Source organism: Martes martes, assembly GCF_963455335.1.
Source record: "Martes martes genome assembly, chromosome: 7".
In the NCBI taxonomy this organism is placed as follows: domain Eukaryota; kingdom Metazoa; phylum Chordata; class Mammalia; order Carnivora; family Mustelidae; genus Martes; species Martes martes.
The window spans coordinates 69,340,384-69,359,807 of NC_137894.1; the positions used below are offsets into that span (position 1 = coordinate 69,340,384).

Genomic DNA, 19,424 nt, shown 5'->3' on the forward strand with positions numbered 1-19,424 from the left:
GGAAAATTAACCATTAAAAAATTACAGGAACATATGTTTCTAGAGTACACATTCTTCCTTTTGCCCCAAGCTTCAATGTGGCTCAACATGGCACTGCTAGGCCTGTCTTTATTTTAAATTTTAGCATTTTGTTCATCAAGGATTTTTCTGCATTAATTTTGATTGTTTAAAATATAGCACTAAAACCGCACAATCGCATAATTCCACCACTAGGTATTTACTTAAAGAAAATAAGAACACTAACGTTTGGGCCACTCTGCCAGGTTTAAGAAGAAAAGAAAAAGAAAAATAAAGCGCTGACAAAGTGTAAGGGAATGCAGAATTTGGTGGTGGGAGAAGGAGACTACGATTATTGAATTTAGGCTCTGTGACTATCTTTAGAAGCAGGGGCTATGACAGCTTTCCTTTATATTGTTTCTTTTTCCCTGATTTCCCTACCATGACAAGTACCAACAATGCAACAACTTCAGGTTCCAAGTAGGACCACAACCTAAACCAGAACAATTAGACAAGAAATAAAAAGCATAAAAACTAGAAAAGACATAAAATTACATGCAGATGGCATGATCTTATATGTAGAAAACCTTAAAAATTCCACACACACATAAAATCGTTAGAAATAATAAACTAATTTAGTGAAGCTATAGGATACAAAAATCACCATTCAAAAATCAGGTGTGTTTCTATATCCTAACAATGACCATAAAGGAAATTAATATTTTCTACTTACTAGAGCATCAAAAAGAATAAAAGACTTAAGAAACTGAGCAAAGAAGATGAAAGACTTGTACACTGAAAACTATAAAACATTGTTAAGAAAAATCAAAGAAGATATAAATAAATGGAAAGACATACTATGCTGTAGATTAGAAGACTTAATATTATTAAAATGTCCCTACTACCAAAGTAATTGACAGATTCAACGTAATTACTATCAAATTCCCAGTGGCATATTTTGCAGAAATTGAAAAAACCATCCTAAAATTCATATGATAACCTGGGAGAAAGCTTCAAGACACTGGTTCTGTCAATAATTTCTCGGATATGACACCATGACAGGCAACAAGATAAAAAATAGACAAATGGACTACATTACACTTAAAAACTTGTGCATATCAAGGAAAACAACTGACAGAGTAAAAAGGCAAACTACAGAATGGAGGAAGTAACAGCAAATTATATATGTGATAAGGGGTTAACATCCAGAACACCAAAGGAACTTCTACAACTCAACAACAACAAAAAAGCAAAAGGACCTGAACAGACATATCTACAAAGAAGCTATACGAATGGCCAACATGCACATGAAAAGGTGTTCAATAGCACTAATCACAAGAGAAATTCAAATCAAAACCACTATGAGGTATCACCTCATACTCATAAGAAGGGCCACTACCAAGAATAGAAAATAACTGCTGGAATGGAAGCAGAGAAGTTGGAACCTTGTGCACTGATGGTGAGAATATACAATGGTATTACCATTATGGAAAACAGTAGGGAGGTTCCCAAAAAAATCCCACTTCTGGGTATATACCCCCCAAAATTAAGAGCAGAATTGTGAAGAGATATTTGTACACCTATATTCATCACAGCATTATTCACAATAGTCAACAGATGGTAGTAATCCAATTGTCCACTGACAGGTGCACAGGTACAGTGGAGTATCATGCAGCTTTCAAAAGGATCTCACCACTTGCTACAACACGGATAAACTTAAGAGGACATGAAACCAAGCACTAGAACAACTGTATCTTCAGTACGATGGATGGAATTTTTTTTATTATTATTCATTTATTTTTTTTAAAGATTTTATTTATTTATTTGACACAAAGAAATCACAAGTAGGCAGAGAGGCAGGCAGAGAGAGAGAGGGGAGGAAGCAGGCTCCCTGCTGAGCAGAGAGCCCAATGCGGGGCTCCATCCCAGGACCCTGAGATCATGACCTGAGCCAAAGGCAGCGGCTTAACCCACTGAGCCACCCAGGTGCCCCTGGATGGAATTTTTTTAAAATTTTAATTAAATTGCTGCCTTCAGGACGCCTCGCTGGCTCAGCTGGTGGAGCATTCGACGCTTGATATCAGGGTTGTGAGTCTGAGCCCCACACTGGATGTGGAGATTACTTAAAAATAAAATTTTTAAATCTCTGCCTTCATAAACAGTTTGCTCAACATAAATCACTTCTTGATGACTCAAAGTCATATTTATGACCATTAACTGTTACTCGTGCCTTTAAAGGTCTAAAAACCTCAAGTTCTGTCTTAATAATAAGAACCAAAGGTACACTGGTATCTGAGAAGGAACATTAGGAATTAATTTCCAAATGTCTTCAAAACAGTTCTAAACTACATTTTGCTACCTAAAACCTCAGTCACTTCACGCTCAGTGTATCTCAAACTTTAGTCATCGACAATACCTCACAAATACCTAACTGCTACTAATGAACCCATTATCACAAAATTGAAACCTTAGAATCATTTCCTTTAGTATTCATATTCAGCAACTACTAAGCCCTACTCTACCCCTTCTCAATATCTGCCAAATCCCACTCTAGCTCAGGTTTATTTTACCACATGCTTTGATGACCTCAATAGATTTCCTGCCATCTCCAATGTTTCCAGTGCCTACCAACTACACTCCATCCTGCAAACTAATCACTTTACTTCCCTATCCAAAAAAAGTTTACTGTCCCCTAAATTCATCTCTTGATTCCAGGATAAAATTCAAATATTTTCAGATGTTTCTTATAGAGGGAAAAAAAAAAAGCGCTAGCCTCTACCCAGCATCTACTAAAAACCCCATTTGAGGAAGAGGACAGCATGTGACAATTTCTTGCCATATTTCAACTTACAATTAGTAGAGGAAGTAACTAGAAGAACATCTGCTCTTAGGAAAAAAACCAAAAAAGATCAGCAGAAATAATGGGAACTTGACAGGGAACAAGCATGTTATGTTAAGAGTTTAAGATCAACAATAAGGGCGAGGTCCTATAGTCTATTGTCCAGAAAGGCAAAAATCTCAGAATTCCTTATAACATATGGCTCTGAAAGTCAAAATGGCTTAGTCAATCAGAGAAAGACAATTATCATATGATCTCACTGATATGAGGAATTTGAGAAACAAGACAGAGGATCATAGGGGAAGGAAGGAAAAATGAAACAAGATGAAACCAGAGAGAGAGACAAACCATAAGAGACTCTTAATCTCAGGAAACAAACAGGTTTGCTGGAGGGGAGGCAGATGGGAGGGATGGGGAAGCTGGGTGATGGACATTGGGGAGGGTATGTGCTATGGTGAGTGCTGTGAATTGTGTAAGACTGACGAATCACACACCTGAACCCTTGAAACAAGTATTACATTATATGTTAATTTTTAAAAATGTCTTAAGAGAGTCTGGAGACTAGAAGGACTTGGAGATTTCTGACTATGTAACTGCAACACAACTAATAAGAAAAAAGCTGGTTAGTATAAGGGGCTGGCTAATGTCCCATGAAAATCCATGTCTACCTGGAATGTCAGAATGACATCTTTTTTTAAAATTTTTTTATTATGTCATGTTAGTCACTATATAGTACATCATTAGTTTTTGATGTAGCATTCCATGATTCATTGTTTGTATGTAACACCCAATGATCCATGCAATATGTGCCCTCCTTAATACCCATCATCAGGCTAACCCATCCCCTCACCCCCCTCCCCTCTCAAACCCACAGTTTAGGGGAGCCTGGGTGGCTTAGTCACTTAAGCAGCTGCCTTCAGCTCAGGTTATGATCCCAGGGTCCTGGGATTGAGTCCCGCATCGGGCGTCTTACTCAGCAGGGAGCCTGCTTCTCCTTCTGCCTGCCTCTCACCCCTGCTTGTGCTGTCTCTCTCTCTCTCTCTGACAAATAAAATCTTAAAAAAAAAAAAAAAAACACCTCAGTTTGTTTCCTAGAGTCCATAGACTCTCATGGTTTGTCTCCCCCTCTGATTCTCCCCTTCATTTTCCCCTTCCTTCTCCTAATGTCCTCCATGTTATTTCTTATGTTCCACAAATAAGTAAAACCATATAATTGTCTTTCACTTAGCATACTCTCCCCCAGTTCCATCCATGTTGATGCAAATGCTGACATCTTATTTTTTCTTTTTTTAAAAGATATTTTATTTATTAATTTGACAGAGAGAGATATAGTGAGAGAAAGAACACAAGCAGGGGGAGTGGGAGAGGGAGAAGCAGGCTTCCCGCTGAGCAGGGAGCCAGATGCTGGGCTCGATCCCAGGACCCTGAGATCATGACATGAGCCAAAGACAGACACTTAATGACTGAGCCACCCAGCCACCTTGACATCTTATTTAGAGGAAGGATATTTGCAGATCTAATCTGTTTAAGATAAGGTCATACTAAATTAGGGTGGGTGTCCTCCTAAGGAGAGGGCACATAGAGACACCCAGAGAGAGAAAGGCCATGTGAAGACAGAGACAGAGACTACAGTGTTGCAGCTTCAAGTCTACAAACACTGAAGACTGGCTGGAGCAACCAGAGGTTAGGAAGAGGCAAGAAAGGATCTTCCCCTAGAGCCTTCAGAAAGAACATAGTCCCACCAACACCTTCATTTCAGATTAAATGTATATGCAAAAAAACAGAGTTGCAAAGTATGTGAAACACAAAACTTCTAGAGCTAAAAGGAGAAATGGACAAATTCACAATTATGGTTGGGAATTTCAACACCCTTCTGATAGAAATTGACAGAACTAGACAGAAAATTAGCAAAGATCTAGAGGAACTCAACACCCCCATTAATGAAAACAAAAGCTAACTGACAATTTTAGAATACCACACCCAACAACAGCAGAAAACGTTCAAGTGCCATGGAATACATACTAAGATAAACAAGATCCTGGGCCATAAAATAAGCCTCAATAAATTTATAAGGATTGGAATCATAGAGTGTGTTCTCCTACCATCATGCAATCAAATTAGAAATCAGTAACAGAATGATAACAGGAAAATCTCTTCCCAGTATTCACTGGGAAGCTAAACAACACCCTTTTAAATAACCCATGAGTCAAGTAAGAATTCTCAAGGAAAATTTAAAAATACAGTGAATAAAATGAAAAAAATACAGTGAATAAAATGAAAACATTACTTATCAAAATGCCAAAGTAGTACTGAAAGGGAAATTTATAGAACTAAACGCATATGTTAGAAAATAAGAAAAGCTTCAAAACAAAACTCTAAGTTACTGTGTCATGAAACCTAGAAAAAGAACCTCCCCTATACCCAAGAAAGGGCAGAAGGAAAAAAATAATAAAAGAGCAGAAATTAATAAAAATGAAAACAAAAACAAAGAGCTTAATGAAACAAAGAGTTCATTCTCTTTAATTAATTCTCTAATAAAATTAACAAATTTGTAGCAAGACTAAAAAGATAAAAAGAGGAAAGGAGCTACTTACCATGTTGATAGCATGTACCCTTCATATAATGTGAAGGAAGGGTACTTCACATCTGGAATATTCTTCCTAAAAACCCATAACTCCAGTCTAACCATGAGAAAAACAGCATACTCAAATCAAAGGAAAATTCTACAAAATGTCTGACCAGTACTACTCAAAACTGTCAAAGTCATGAGAAAATACTGAGGAAGAAAGAAATGAAGAAAACTGAGAAACTGTCCCAGATCGGAGAAGGTTAAGTAAGGATTCATGATGGCTAAATATAATAGGGTTTCTGGATGAGATCTTGGAACACAAATGGGACATTAGCAGAAAAATCTTCTAAATCTTAATAAGTCTAGAGTTCAGCTGGTAATATGAAATGTTAACAATAGAGGAAATTGGCTGTGGGGTGGATGAGAACTGTTCACTGTTGCAACTTTTCTGTAAATCTAAAACTATTCAAAAACTAAAAATTTATTTAAAAAAATTAAATAACTGGGGGCACCTGGGTGGCTCAGTGCGTTAAGCCCCTGCCTTCAGCTTGGGTCATGATCTCAGGGTCCTGGGATCAAGCCCTGCATCAGGCTCTCTGCTCAGCGGGGAGCCTGCTTTCCCCTCTCTCTCTGCCTGCCTCTCTGCCTACTTGTGATCTCTGTCAAATAAATAAAGTTTAAAAAAAATGAAAATAAAAAATAAAAAATTAAGTAACTGAATAAGTTATTATTTTCAGAGTACAGAGATAAAGGAAAAGATGAGCTCATTAACAGAGGCTGATGCTTTAATGTTAATAAAGATGGAGAGAATAAGAACTAATTCCTACTTTGTCTCTGGTCTTCCATTTCAAGAATTTTAGCTAGTTGATGCCTGAATGGCTCAGCTGGTTAAGCAACAGACTCTTGGTTTCAGCTTGGGTCATGTTCTCAGGGTGGTGAGATCAAGCCCTGAGTCAGACTCCTGAGCTGGGCATGGGCCCTGATTAAGATCCTCTCTTTCCTACAAACGTGGTGCTACGAAGGGGCACGTGCACCCGAATGTTTATAGCAGCAATGTCCACAACAGCCAAACTACGGAAAGAACCTAGATGTCCATCAACAGATGAATGGATAAAGAAGATGTGGTATATATATACAATGGAATACTATGCAGCCACCAAAAGAAATGAAATCTTGCCATTTGCGACGATGTGGATGGAACTAGAGGGTATTATGCTTAGCGAAATAAGTCAATCAGAGAAAGACAACTATCATATGATCTCCCTGATGTGAGGAAGTGGAGATGCAATGTGGGGGACTTGGGGGGTAGGAAAAGAAAAAATGAAAGAAGATGGGATCGGGAGGGAGACAAACCATAAAAGACTCAATCTCAAAAAACAGACTGAGAGTTGCTGGGGGGAAGGTGGGACAGGAGAGGGTGGTGGGGATATGGACATTGGGGAGGGTGTGTGCTATGATGAGTACTGTGAAATGTGTAAACCTGGCGATTCACAGACCTGTACCCCTGGGGCTAAAAATACATTATATGTTTATTTAAAAATTTAAAAAAAAAAAAGATTCTCTCTTTCCCTTTCTGCCCCTCTCCCAATATGCACATGCACTCTTGATCTAAAAATTTAAAGAAAAAAAATTTTTTAAATAAAAAAAAGAATTTAGCTTGCAAAAAAACAGAAAAAAAAACCCAAAAATTTTCTACAAAGAATATGTATTACTTTTTAACATTAAAAAATTAACAAATTAATGAAAATAGGTCTAAGAAAAAATGTACATTGGTAAGGGGAAGAGTAGAAGACAGGATAAATTAAGAAATTCCAAGAACGTAGTATCTCAATGCAAAACCACATTGAGATACCACCTTAAACCAGTTAGCATGGCCAAAATCAACAAGACAGTAAACAACAAGTACTGGAGAGGATGTGGAGAAAGGGGAACCCTCTTACACTGTTGGTGGGAATGCAAGTTGGCACAGCCACTTTGGAAAACAGTGTAGAGATTCCTTAAGAAATTAAAAATAGACCCTGCAATTGCACTACTGGGTATTTATCCCAAAGATACTGATGTAGTAAAAAGAAGGGCCATCTGTACCCCAATGTTCATAGCAGCAGTGGCCACAGTCACCAAACTGTGGAAAGAACTAAGATGCCCTTCAACGGATGAATGGATAAAGAAGATATGGTCCATATATACAATGGAGTATTATGCCTCCATCAGAAAGGATGAATACCCAACTTTTATATCAACATGGACGGGACTGGAGGAGATTATGCTGAGTGAAATAAGTCAAGCAGAGAGAGTCAATTATCATGGTTTCACTTACTTGTGGAGCAGAAGAAATAAAACAGAGAACACTGGGAGGTGGAGAGGAGAAGTGAGCTGGGGGAAATCGGAGGGGGAGACAAACCATGAGAGACTGTCAACTCTGAGAAACAAACTGAGGGTTTGGGGGGGGGTGAGGTTGGGGGAATCTGGTGATGGGTATTAAGGAGGGCACATATTGCATGGAGCACTGGGTGTGGTGCATAAACAATGAATTTTGGAACACATGAAAAAAATAAAATTAGATTAATTTAAAAAAAAAGAAATTCCAAGAATGTATCTAACTGCTCTACATAAATTTAAATTTTCTGGAAAAGTAATGCCTGGGTTAGTGGGAAATTTTGCAAATTAGTTCAATGAACTTTAGCAGATGTTCTTGGAGAAATCATAGGAAATGTCGCAACCAAAATACTAGCAATAGTTAAATGTTCCAATTTTCCAAAAGGAAAACAATATAATCCAGGAAGGCAAACTAAAGACCTTGATGTCTATTAAGTACAAGGTTTTTAGTCAACAACAGACATCAGGGTAGGTACATTTAACCTACTATACAGTAAAACAATCATTTAACTTCCTTTTTGACTACAGGATATTTGGCAGGGTGTATTTTATTTCAGCAAAGCGCATGACAAGCTGCCTCATGGAAATCCTAGGGGCAAGCTGAAGAAATATTTCAGACAATAAAAATGGAAAAAGATCTCAAATGTACAATGCTAGGCTCTTTTTTCAGTCCTATCCTGTTTAACACTTTTATAATTGACTCAGACAAAGATGTGGAAACAACATTCATCAAACAGACTGGTGATATAAGTCATAAGGCAATAACGCAAATAACAGAATCTGGAATCAAAAAGAAACTGAAAGACTAAACCTAGCAAGATGAAATGTAATAGTGAAAATAGGCATTCATCTGAGCCACAACTCAAATGCACAAATACAGAATGGCTTACTGGCAGAAAGAAATTTTGGGATATTTAAATGAAAGCTCAGTATGAATCAATTACAAACAAAGAATCAGCATGATTACCAAAAACACAATAGAATCTAATGAAAGGGGTCATAATACTGCTGTATTCTAGTGGTCCTACAACGCCCAGAGTATAAACAAGCTGAAAACTGCTAAGAAGAGTAACCAGGGCCAAATATAAAACAGAATTAGTTTATTGGGGGAGGGAGAGGTTTGGCCTGAGGAAAAAAGTTTCATAGGTTATAAGACAGTCATCTTCAAATATATGAAGTGATCTCACATGTAAGGAATATTAGACTTTTCCTAGATGGAACCAGGGCTAACAAGCAGAATTTAAGGAATACAAATTTAATTTCGGTATAGCAGTGAGGGTAATTCAAAAGCAGCATGAGCTGCATTTAGAGCTGAGGCTCCCCTCTCCGAGGCCAGGGGACAGACTGGCAGGAAAGTGGTAGAGGGGAATGAAGCATCACATGGCTGGTTTAGACTAGATGACCTATAAAGTATCTTCCAAGTCCATGATTTTAAGATGCTACTTCCTCTATGCCAAGCCTCTGGCTTCAGGCCAAGTGGCTGTCCCACCATTCCTGGAACAAGCCTTACTTATACATGCACTTTCCCGTATCCACACTGTGAGGCCACTCTCTCACTCCAGCAAAGAGAAAGGATCTTTCTAAACCCTATCCATCCATCAAAAACAAACCTAAATATTGTCCTTACTGAAGACTTCTAGGCCTACCCTCCTCCGATCTCTCTCCTCTGGATTATGGGATACTTCTGGGGCCATCTGTCTGACAATTAGTTACATACCACCCTCAGACACTGCTTCTGTCTGAAACCGTTGTTTAAGCTTTTATTAATAATTTCTCTCCTCAGCTAAATCTAAAGCTTCTTAAAGACACACACTGAAACTTATACTCTGTATCCCCTTCACTCTGAAGGACACATAGTAGATACTCAAAAATATCTTTGGTTTTCAATACTGGAAACATTTTTGTTAGAACAAGTACTTTATAAAAAGGCATGTTTTCATAGGTAAAGGTAAAATCCACTATTCAATCTGAATAGTAACTAATATACATTGACTTCCGGTTCAGCTACAGAACTACCAGAATAAGATACTGCCACCCACTGATAACATATTCTAACCACAGGATTTTTTTTTTAATGGTCAACAAAGCTCAGAAAAGCTCAAATTTTCCAACCTACACAAAGGGCTTGGTAAAGCTGCCTTAGAGCAAAGAAAGATTAACAGAACCAAACTAGAAAGTGAAAAATGTCCAGCAGAAATCAGGATATTTCTGGATAAAAAGGCATATTTACTTCTTTAAATGTAAAATATACTGGTGTGTGATATTGATTCATGTACCTGGAAACACAAATTAAGAAAGAGCAAATTTGTCAAACAGAGCCCAGAACATGTACGCACTCCCTAAACACCAACCAGAAGTTCCAGACAAAGTAAAAAGAGAATTCCTTATCAGACTAGATATTTTAATAAAGATTAGGAAATACTCACCGAAGATTCAGGATCTGATAATTCATCCAATAATTTCCTTGCATCCACCACAGCTTGATAGAGTCTCAAATTTTTGCCATCAGAAGCAACAAAGCAAGCACTTGCAGAATTGCAGTATGTGCCTGAGAGAGTAAAGGCCTTGCATTATAAATGTAGTTTATTTTTATTGTGGGCTGAAGGATGAGAAACCTATACATAATTTTCTTTTTAGGCACAACCATGGTCCAGAATCATAAATACAAATAAAATTAATGGATATAAAATTATTAACAAAAGAAATCAATAGAAAATATGTCATGAGAGGGGGAAAAATTAAAAACAAATTTCTGGAAATTCTAAACATAAGACTGATGTCTACATTCTCAATACTTGCTAAAAATCCTCCTAATAATAGCAAATATAAAACATTTTGTGTATTTAAAAACAGTTTAAAAGCTTTTATTAATTTCAGAATTAAAATAAACACTTACCAAGACAATAGCTGGGAATAAGAGTCGGAAGCCAAGCAACATTAGAGAAGGCTGATGTATGTAAAGAGTTAATTCGAGCCAATTCTGATACTCCTCCAGTGTAGGACAAAGGTCCTATTGGGTCTACACGCCACAGAATAAGCTCACTATATATTGCATTCGGGTCATGAAATGTACGTGTTGCTGCATTTCTAAGAGGTTGTTTTGAGGAACCTTTTATATGTCTTACAGGATCCATCAATCTACTTACTTTATTGTCTGAGTCCCACTGACAGTCTAATTCAGGAGTCAACAGAGCATTATGATGAGAGGATGTCAGTAACAATGGTAAAACTGAATGACATGCCAAGTCATTGAGGTGAAATCGATGACCACAGTATCTAAATTTGTGAGATACAGTCAGAACCGTGGTAAAGGCAGACTTATCTGCAAAAGTGACTGCCCACTGATTTAAGGAACCATCTATGTGTTTGGAGACCATCATTACTGTAGGAGCTAAAATGTTCATATTTGTAGTGTGTGATCTGAAGTACGACTGTGATCCGTGAGGACTGCCTACAGCCATCATCTCTTGGTGTAACAGAGTGTGAGGAGAATCTTTCGTAGCATTTATGCAGGCATACATCATGATATTTTTACTAAGAGAACTCGCATCACCAGAGGGAAATGCAACAGGAATCCGAGAAGAAAAAGAAACCTGAAAAACACGATATGAATTCAATGTAAGTAGTTTTCCTCCTCTCAGAAAGTCTTCCAAAAACACTTCCATTTTCAAAATATCAAATCTCAGTTTCCTAGAAAAATTATCATTTTCAACTTCTTTCTGGTCTAATTCCTTTCCTCTATTTATATAATATCGTATCTCTATTTGCTGCCCAAAAGAAGCCTGAGAAAAAGAAAAGTTTCAAGTGCCTTATTGTACAGCTAAACGAGCACACCACAAATCTCAATAAAAATAAAGTTCAAGGGGCGCCTGGGTGGCTCAGTGGGTTAAAGCCTCTGCCTTCGGCTCAGGTCATGATCCCAGGGTCCTGGGATCGAGCCCCGCATCGGGCTCTCTGCATCGGGCTCTCTGCATCGGGCTCTCTGCTCAGTGGGGAGCCTGCTTCCTCCTCTCTCTCTGCCTGCTTCTCTGCCTACTTGTGATCTCTGTCTGTCAAATAAATAAAATCTTAAAAAAAAAATAAAGTTCAAAAAGTTAACAGACAAAAGTAGCTAGATTTAGTTAATAAAACCAGGGAGACACACCTGAGTCATATTTTTAGGGTAGTTTTAAGATTATTCAAAATATTGTGAATTCCCAGGAAAAAAGCCAATGTACATATATTCAAATATCCAGTACCACATTTCAAAGCCAAATTCATTTTACTTTGAATTAACCAGGTTTATAAAATCTGTGGTCGTAGATCCCCCCTTGGTAACAAGAATAAGTATTCTCTTCTCAGTTGCTTCTCAAAAACAAAATCTTTTGAATATTTCTGAAAACATGCATCTTTTTTTTTTTTAAAGAAATGTAGTAACTGCTTCATCAGTAAAATATACCTGGACTTGTCTAAATATTCCAGGATTATATTCATCCAAATACTTTACATGCCACACTAGAAAGGTACCATCTACAGGGTGTATAGTAAAAAGCATGTCAGGATTCTTATTCCATTCAGTTAGCAGCATTTCAATCTTCCGATCAAGCAGGACTGTAGGCAGTGGCATTGGTACACTAGGTCGTGAAAAGGTTCTGGGACTTCCCTCTCTTTCTCCATCTTCATGTTCTGACGATCCTGTACCTGCCTCAGATTCTCTATCCAGAGATAATTCTGAATCAGAAAATAAATTTATCAGTACACACTAATTTATCAATACATACTTATAATATCATAAAAATGCAATCACATACTAGACTATCAACAGCATACTATCTTAAGAAACTATAAATCCCTTTTCCAATTTATGGTCGGGGCAGGGAGGGAATAAGAAAAAATAAAAAAAGAAAATCATTTTCTGGTCTGAACTGAAAATTACTATTATTTCTTACTTTTAAAGAAATCAGAATTTCATTCACATTATCATTATCACTAGCAAAACTTGTTCCCCCCAAAAGGACAAGGCTTCCAAAGTAGTATATTACTCAAAGCAGTACATGTAACAAAAGCATATAGAGCTAGATGGTAGACGGTCCATAGTAGATGGTCAGTAAGTGACTGGAAAAGTAAAAAAGAAGAGCAGGAAGGAAGGATTATAAACTAAAAGTGGTATCACAAGAAGCTGCTGACTTGCCAAAAAGAAAAATCTGAACATGCAATACTAACCATGATCTAGTTTCATATGTAAACCCCTCTCTTTTTCCTCCTGTGAACATTCCTCATCTTCTCTATCTCCTTCATCACTTTCATGATCTATCTGCTTTTCAGAAAGTTTTCGTAATTGCTGCATAAATATTTCAGTAGATGATGTAAAATGAAATTCTTTGTTGTTTAACCAATGAACCACAAAGCCCCCATTTCCATCATCAATGTTAAATACAGTGCCAACCAAGACATTTGGAATATCTGTGGGGAAAAAAAGTTAAGATTTCAATATGAATTTCTCGTGTCTTTAAAGAGATTACCCAGTGCTTATAAAGCACTTATAAGTTCATCTTTATAAAGACTAACTCCATACTTACACAGAAAAGGTCAACATAACTCCAGCAGGATTTGTAAAAACTTTAACTGAATTTAATGGTAAAAGTAAATATTAAGAATTAATGGCACATGACTTAAATTACTAATGGAATTAATTTACTAATTTAAAAAACAAATATACCAAATGCATGAACCTTTATTAAATCCTGGTTTGGGGATGGAGGAACAGAAAAATAAAACAGAAAAGCAGCTATAAAAGAACCTTAGATAATTAGAGAAATTTAAGTTTAAATATGAACTGGGTATTAGAGATTATGAAATAACTACTAATTTTCTTAAATATAATACCAATATTGTGATCATGTGAGAGAATTTCCTTACTCTTAGGAGATACTGTCTGAAGTATGTGAGCCTGATCTGCCATGCTATACGTAACTTACTTCAAAAGATTAAGAAAGAATTGTACTCACACATGCCCGCCCCCAACACACACAGGTATATACAGAGAGAATAAAGCAACTGTGGCAAAATGTTAGCAGTTTTTATTCAAAGTAGAAGACATGAATGTTCACCTTACTATTGTTTCAACCTTTCTAAAATGTTTGAAACTAAAAAGCTGGGAGAAAATAATGCCAAAGAAGAACATGGGAAGACAAGCAAACTTCTAAAGTATATTAGCAGGCTTCCTCCAGTTGGGTTAACTGTAATTCACAAAATAGACTAGTTCATGTAAAACAGTAAAGCTAAAAAAATCAATCTCCTTAATCCCAATTAATATTACAAATAATCCATTCAACAGAAAGCAAAAAGTAAAAATGAAAGCAAAACAAAAAACCACTGTCCTCTGCAAAATATGAAAGTCTAAAGATAAAATGCACAGGGTATTTTGGTAGTGTTCTGTTAATATATATCAGTGTTAAATAAAGTTCCAAGTTGTTCTTTTTTTCTAATTCCTGGATGACAGTCCTGGGTTTCTGATAAAAATGAAAAAAATCATATAAAATAGAATTTATAAATTAGGAATACTATAAAACAATACATCCTTTATTCTTGCTAAAAATGTTTCACCTAAACCTTATCGTGAGAAAATATTCAGACAGCAAGATGCTCTAAAAGATAACAGAGAATTTCTTTTTTTTAACAGAGAATTTCTTTGAGAGACTTTTTTTTGACAACTGAGAGGAACTATCATAGATGAGGAGTTTAAAAGAAATGACAATCAAGTGAATAAAAGAAAGAGCCTATATTTAAATATCAACTATATATTAAATATAATCTTATCCATGTTCCTTAAATACAGTAACAGTACTGTAGTAATGGAGGAAACCTCCTATTTTATTATAAGACACACTTGAAATATTTAGATAATGTCATAAAATATTTAGGAGATGAAGGATAATGTTGGTGACAACTTTACTTTCAAATGACACAGCCAAAAATAGGGGAAGAGGAAGCAAAGACATACACAAATGGGCAGAAGGGGAGAATAAAAGCAGGCAGGACAAGATAATAACAACTGGTGAATTTGGGTAAAGGTTTATATGGGTATTTGTTAATCTTTGCTTTCAGCTTTAAAGTAGACTCAAAAAGTTTCCTGAAAAAAAGGTGAAGAAGAGGAAGAGTCCTACAATACAAAATTATTTGCATTTAGCAATCCATTTGGTCAAGCTATGTATTTATATACAGTACAAATACTTTCATGAAATGGTTTTTAAAATAGTATGTAGTAGGTTAAAGTAAAAATAGATTAAACTGGCTAAAAGATGAAGGTTATTTAATAAAGATGTTGAAAGACAAGGCTGACTGGCTACAAGAACATATCCAGTACTTAGACTCAAATATGTGACAGAAAACCTATCCATAAGGGACAATCCTATGATCCTATTCCATTTGATTAGCATAGTGTATACTGTTAAAAAGTCAACCTTTCTAAGAAGTGTTGAATTTACTGCATACTATTACTAATTACACTCCACTTGAAGCTAGATCTTCATTATAGTCAATAACTCACGATAAAGTTCTTTTGAAGAAGTTAAAAATTTACAAAAATCTGAAACCACTAACATTTTGAAAGCAAGTTAATATTATAAAGACAATCTTAGAACAAACAGAATTAGTACATGAGATCAGTAAGTTATGTAACATTTAACCAGGTAGCAAAACACTGTCCAATTGAAATAATGCAAAACACAAATGCAAGGCACATAGGCAATTTTCATTCTAGTAGCTGTATTATAAAAGGTAAAAAAAAAAAAAAAGAAACAAGTGAACTTAATTTTAGTATTTTATTTCAACCTAATATACATAAGATATCATCATTTCAACATGTAATCAATATTAAATAAAATGGTTAATGAGAGATCTTACATTCTTTTACTGTACTAAGTCTTAGAACTCCAGTGTGTACCTTACAGCCTAATTCAATATGGGCTAGCCACATTCATATGCTCAAAGAGCTACACGTAGCTAGCGGCTTCCATACTGGGCAGCCCACATCTAGAGCCACTGTGCCGATGGGGCAAGTGTCCTAAAGATCACTTGTTTGGAATTCTATTTATTGAATAACACCTTTATATAAACAAACATTTCAAAATAAACTCCTCCGCATTCTGAAGCAATATAGTGACTTCCATTTCAATAAATAAGACTGTAACTTTACACAAATATAGTTATATCAGCAATGTAATATGAAATTATCTATATGCCTTTTCATGTTTTTCGTGTACAAAAGAAAACAATGTCCTTAAATAGAAGCTTTCAAATATGCTTTTGCCAACACAGCTTGCTGTGTTTCTTCTCAACCTCACAGGAGGAAAGGAGCAAAAAAGAAAGTATCAGTGTTAGAAGAAAAAAATACCTTTCCCTAAGTGTAGGATAAGAAAGTCTATTTGGTGGGTAGCCTGGGTGGCTTAGCTGGTTAACCCTCCAACAGCTCAGGTCAGGATCTCATATGAGTTGTGAGAATGATCCCCAGGTTGGGCTCCCTGCTCAACAGGGAATCTGCTTGAGATTCTCTCCCTCTGCTCCTTCTCTCTCTGCCTCTCTCAAATAAATAAATAGATCTAAGGGATTAGAAAATAAGATATGCTGAAATACAAGGAAAACTATGAAAAAATATATTTAGATGGTCATTAAGAAAAGTTGAAAAGAAACATTAATGGTGAAAATATAAAAGGGAGGGAAATCAATCTAACTAGGCTGCCACCACTTGTGTTCCCATGTTCAACTAAAGCTCTAATTTACTTAGAACCTTGCTATTTACTAGACAAAACAAGAGTTGCTCAGAAACACTTATTTGCAGTTGTTTCCTGAGAATCACACCGTCTCAATTTAAGAAATGGTACTTTATATCATTTTCCTATTTGAATTAAGAAGTATTTTTAAAGGCAACATGAAATATTAACATAAAATGAAAAACAGATTCTATTAGTAGTCCCACTTTTCTATTTATTTATCTTATTTCAGAGTACTTATAGGAACTAAAACTTTACTGTCCCTTACCTGTGGCAGGATTGATGCTGGCTGCAATGTGGAAATGACACAGCGCATTGGCATGGTGGGAAATGTGTCTCTGAACTTCATGCATTGCCGTCTGGTCAGGCATTAATTCGGTGTGAGTCACAAGAACAGAAGACCTCCTCTGCCCTTTTCTTAAATTTTTCAAATGGTGTATCGTCTAAAATAGAAAAATAATAGCTAAATCCAACTCTGGAAGTCTAATAAATGCTAATCCAAGTACTTCTGATTATTAAGGATTTTATAATTTTCTTCTCTGCAAAATCTCAACATTTTTAAAGGAACTACCTTAACTTCAACTGATAATTCTGATTATATTCTCCATAGTTTCTGCAAATTTTATAGTTCAAAGCAGAAGTAGTTGCTCATCTATATCTATAGAAACTTCTATTAAGATTAGGAGTCCAAAGTCTAGGTTTTTTCAGGACAGCCCACCACTGAGATGAAATTTACTAGTCATAACAGTTAAAAAAAAAAAAAAGCCTGAATCTTCCTACCAGGAAGAAGAGTATTTCTCCCCAAAATTCTCACTAACAACTAAACAGTTACAGCTAAATAATATATTATCTCTGTTATAAAGAAGAAAAATAAGACTACAAAAGTACAGAATAAGGGGAAGCTACATAGGTGAGAGGAGCCATGGAAGTGCCAACCTACGGGATTTATTTAAATTGAGGTATGTCCATAGGATAAAAATTCTCCACTAGCATACCCAATGATCTGAACTATTTTAAAAAGAAGGTATCTCTACACTATAACCCCAACTCACAGCACTCCTTACTCTGTCGCTTAACCCACCCCCAATACCACGTTTTACAATAATTTCTCGTTCTATTTCTTTGTTTCTCACAGTCAGCTAAATAAAATGTGGCAGCCTCTCAGTTCTTTCTGCATTAAAGTAATACATCTGGTCTTTCCTTTCAATTTCCTTTCAATTCCCTCACCTCCTTTCATGTGGAAAACAGTGTCAGATCTATGGAGGCATGTCCTCTACCTCTGGTCTCCCTGCTACAGAGTTGCTTATTTCTTTAATAGGGTTAAGATGGATATACTAGAGACCTGATGCACCACAATGTCTGTGAAATTATTTTCATTTGATCTTTAACATTTATCATTATTTTAAATTATATTGGCAAGGTTGGTGTAACACTGGCTGATTATTTTCTCCGAAGAACAAAATGTATAAATATATACAGAATTACATAGACCTTACAGTTAGGCATTTCGGACAAAAGGATGGCAAAAACCAAGGCAGCTTATAAATCAGACAATTAGGCTTTTTCTATTAAAAACAATTTTAACATTATTAATTAATAACATTACTAAAAAGGTAGCAAAAATTTGTCAAATCACTAATTATATATGTTTACTTACAACTTCTGCTTTTATTTTATGTAGCAATTGGTAATTCAGTTTTACACCTGAAAAGCAATATAACAGGCGCCATGGAGGATACAAAGATGTCTCAAAGCACCTAGTTTCCAAAAGCTCATATGTAATTTGAAGATAAAATGTCACATAAGTATATAAAAATGACTGTAAACATGTAGTAAATTAAGTACTTTGTCTCACTAAATTTCAACAAATGTTAAAATATAATTTTAACTATTCTGACCTCTGCTTTTAATTTCATTTATACTTTAAATTTTGGGGGGGAAATGTATAAACAGTGCCCAATCACAGATAACATCAGAGTAAGCCTACTTCATATAAAACTTTTAAGGAGCACATCTTCAGCCTACACAACCCAAAAAATATTTCTGCTTGCTGGAACAGCAAAATATTTTGGCTATGCATCCATAAAAATGTTAATGTAAAAGTATAGTGTAAAAACATAATTAGTAATGTAGAGAGATGTTTATAACACATTAAGTATAAAAAGCAAGTTATAAAACATTACTGCATAATATGATCTCAATCTTATAAACAAAGAAAAAATACACATACACACATAACTCGAATAGCTGGATTACAAATTCCACATTTTTTCTAATCTAATGTTAGAATAAGCACATATTCTTTCTGTAGCAAGAAGTCACACATGAAAAATTAAGAAAATTAGCAATCTAGGTTTATTTCAATAAATTTCTGATAATTTACGGGTGCCTGGGTGGCGCAGTTGGTTAAGCAACTGCCTTCAGCTCAGGTCATGATCAAGTCCTGCATTGGGTTCCCTGGTCAGCGGGGAGTCTGCTTCTCCCTCTGACCCTCTCCCCTCTCATGCTCTCTCTCTCATTTTCTTTCTCAAATAAATATTTTTCTAAAAACTATAAAAAATTAAAAATAAATTTCTGATAACTTTTAAAAATGTGTTTATCTCATTTTATTACCATAATGGACACAACAGTTTGGATTATAAATAATCTAATTTCATAGGATGCATATTTATCTCATATATATTGCATTTAAAAATTGGAGAAATTAATTTGCCTTTGAAATAGTAAACTATGGAAACTATAAGCAATTATATAAAAGTCGACTTATGTCTGATTCTTTTTTTTTTTTAAAGATTTTATTTATTTGATAGAGAGAGAGATCACAAATAGGCAGAGTGGCAGGCAGAGAGAGAGGAGGAAGCAGGCTCCCTACTAAGCAGAGAGCCCGATGCGG

General features: G+C 35.7%; 1 protein-coding gene across 8 annotated transcripts in view; it reads right to left on the reverse strand.

The window, feature by feature from the left end:
• DMXL2 (Dmx like 2) overlaps positions 1 to 19,424 on the reverse strand; it is a gene marked incomplete at both ends in the record, with an annotated part of 156,026 nt that overhangs the window by 70,031 nt on the left and 66,571 nt on the right. For 7 of the 8 annotated variants that reach the window (XM_080809428.1, XM_080809427.1, XM_080809424.1 and 4 more), the window contains 5 exons: positions 10,208 to 10,329; positions 10,678 to 11,374; positions 12,220 to 12,491; positions 12,984 to 13,223; positions 16,800 to 16,974. In XM_080809428.1, the coding sequence (XP_080665554.1) occupies positions 10,208 to 10,329; positions 10,678 to 11,374; positions 12,220 to 12,491; positions 12,984 to 13,223; positions 16,800 to 16,974 (1,506 nt within the window). The remainder of the gene's footprint in view (positions 1 to 10,207; positions 10,330 to 10,677; positions 11,375 to 12,219; positions 12,492 to 12,983; positions 13,224 to 16,799; positions 16,975 to 19,424) is intronic. The other variant, XM_080809426.1, reaches the window with a different exon arrangement.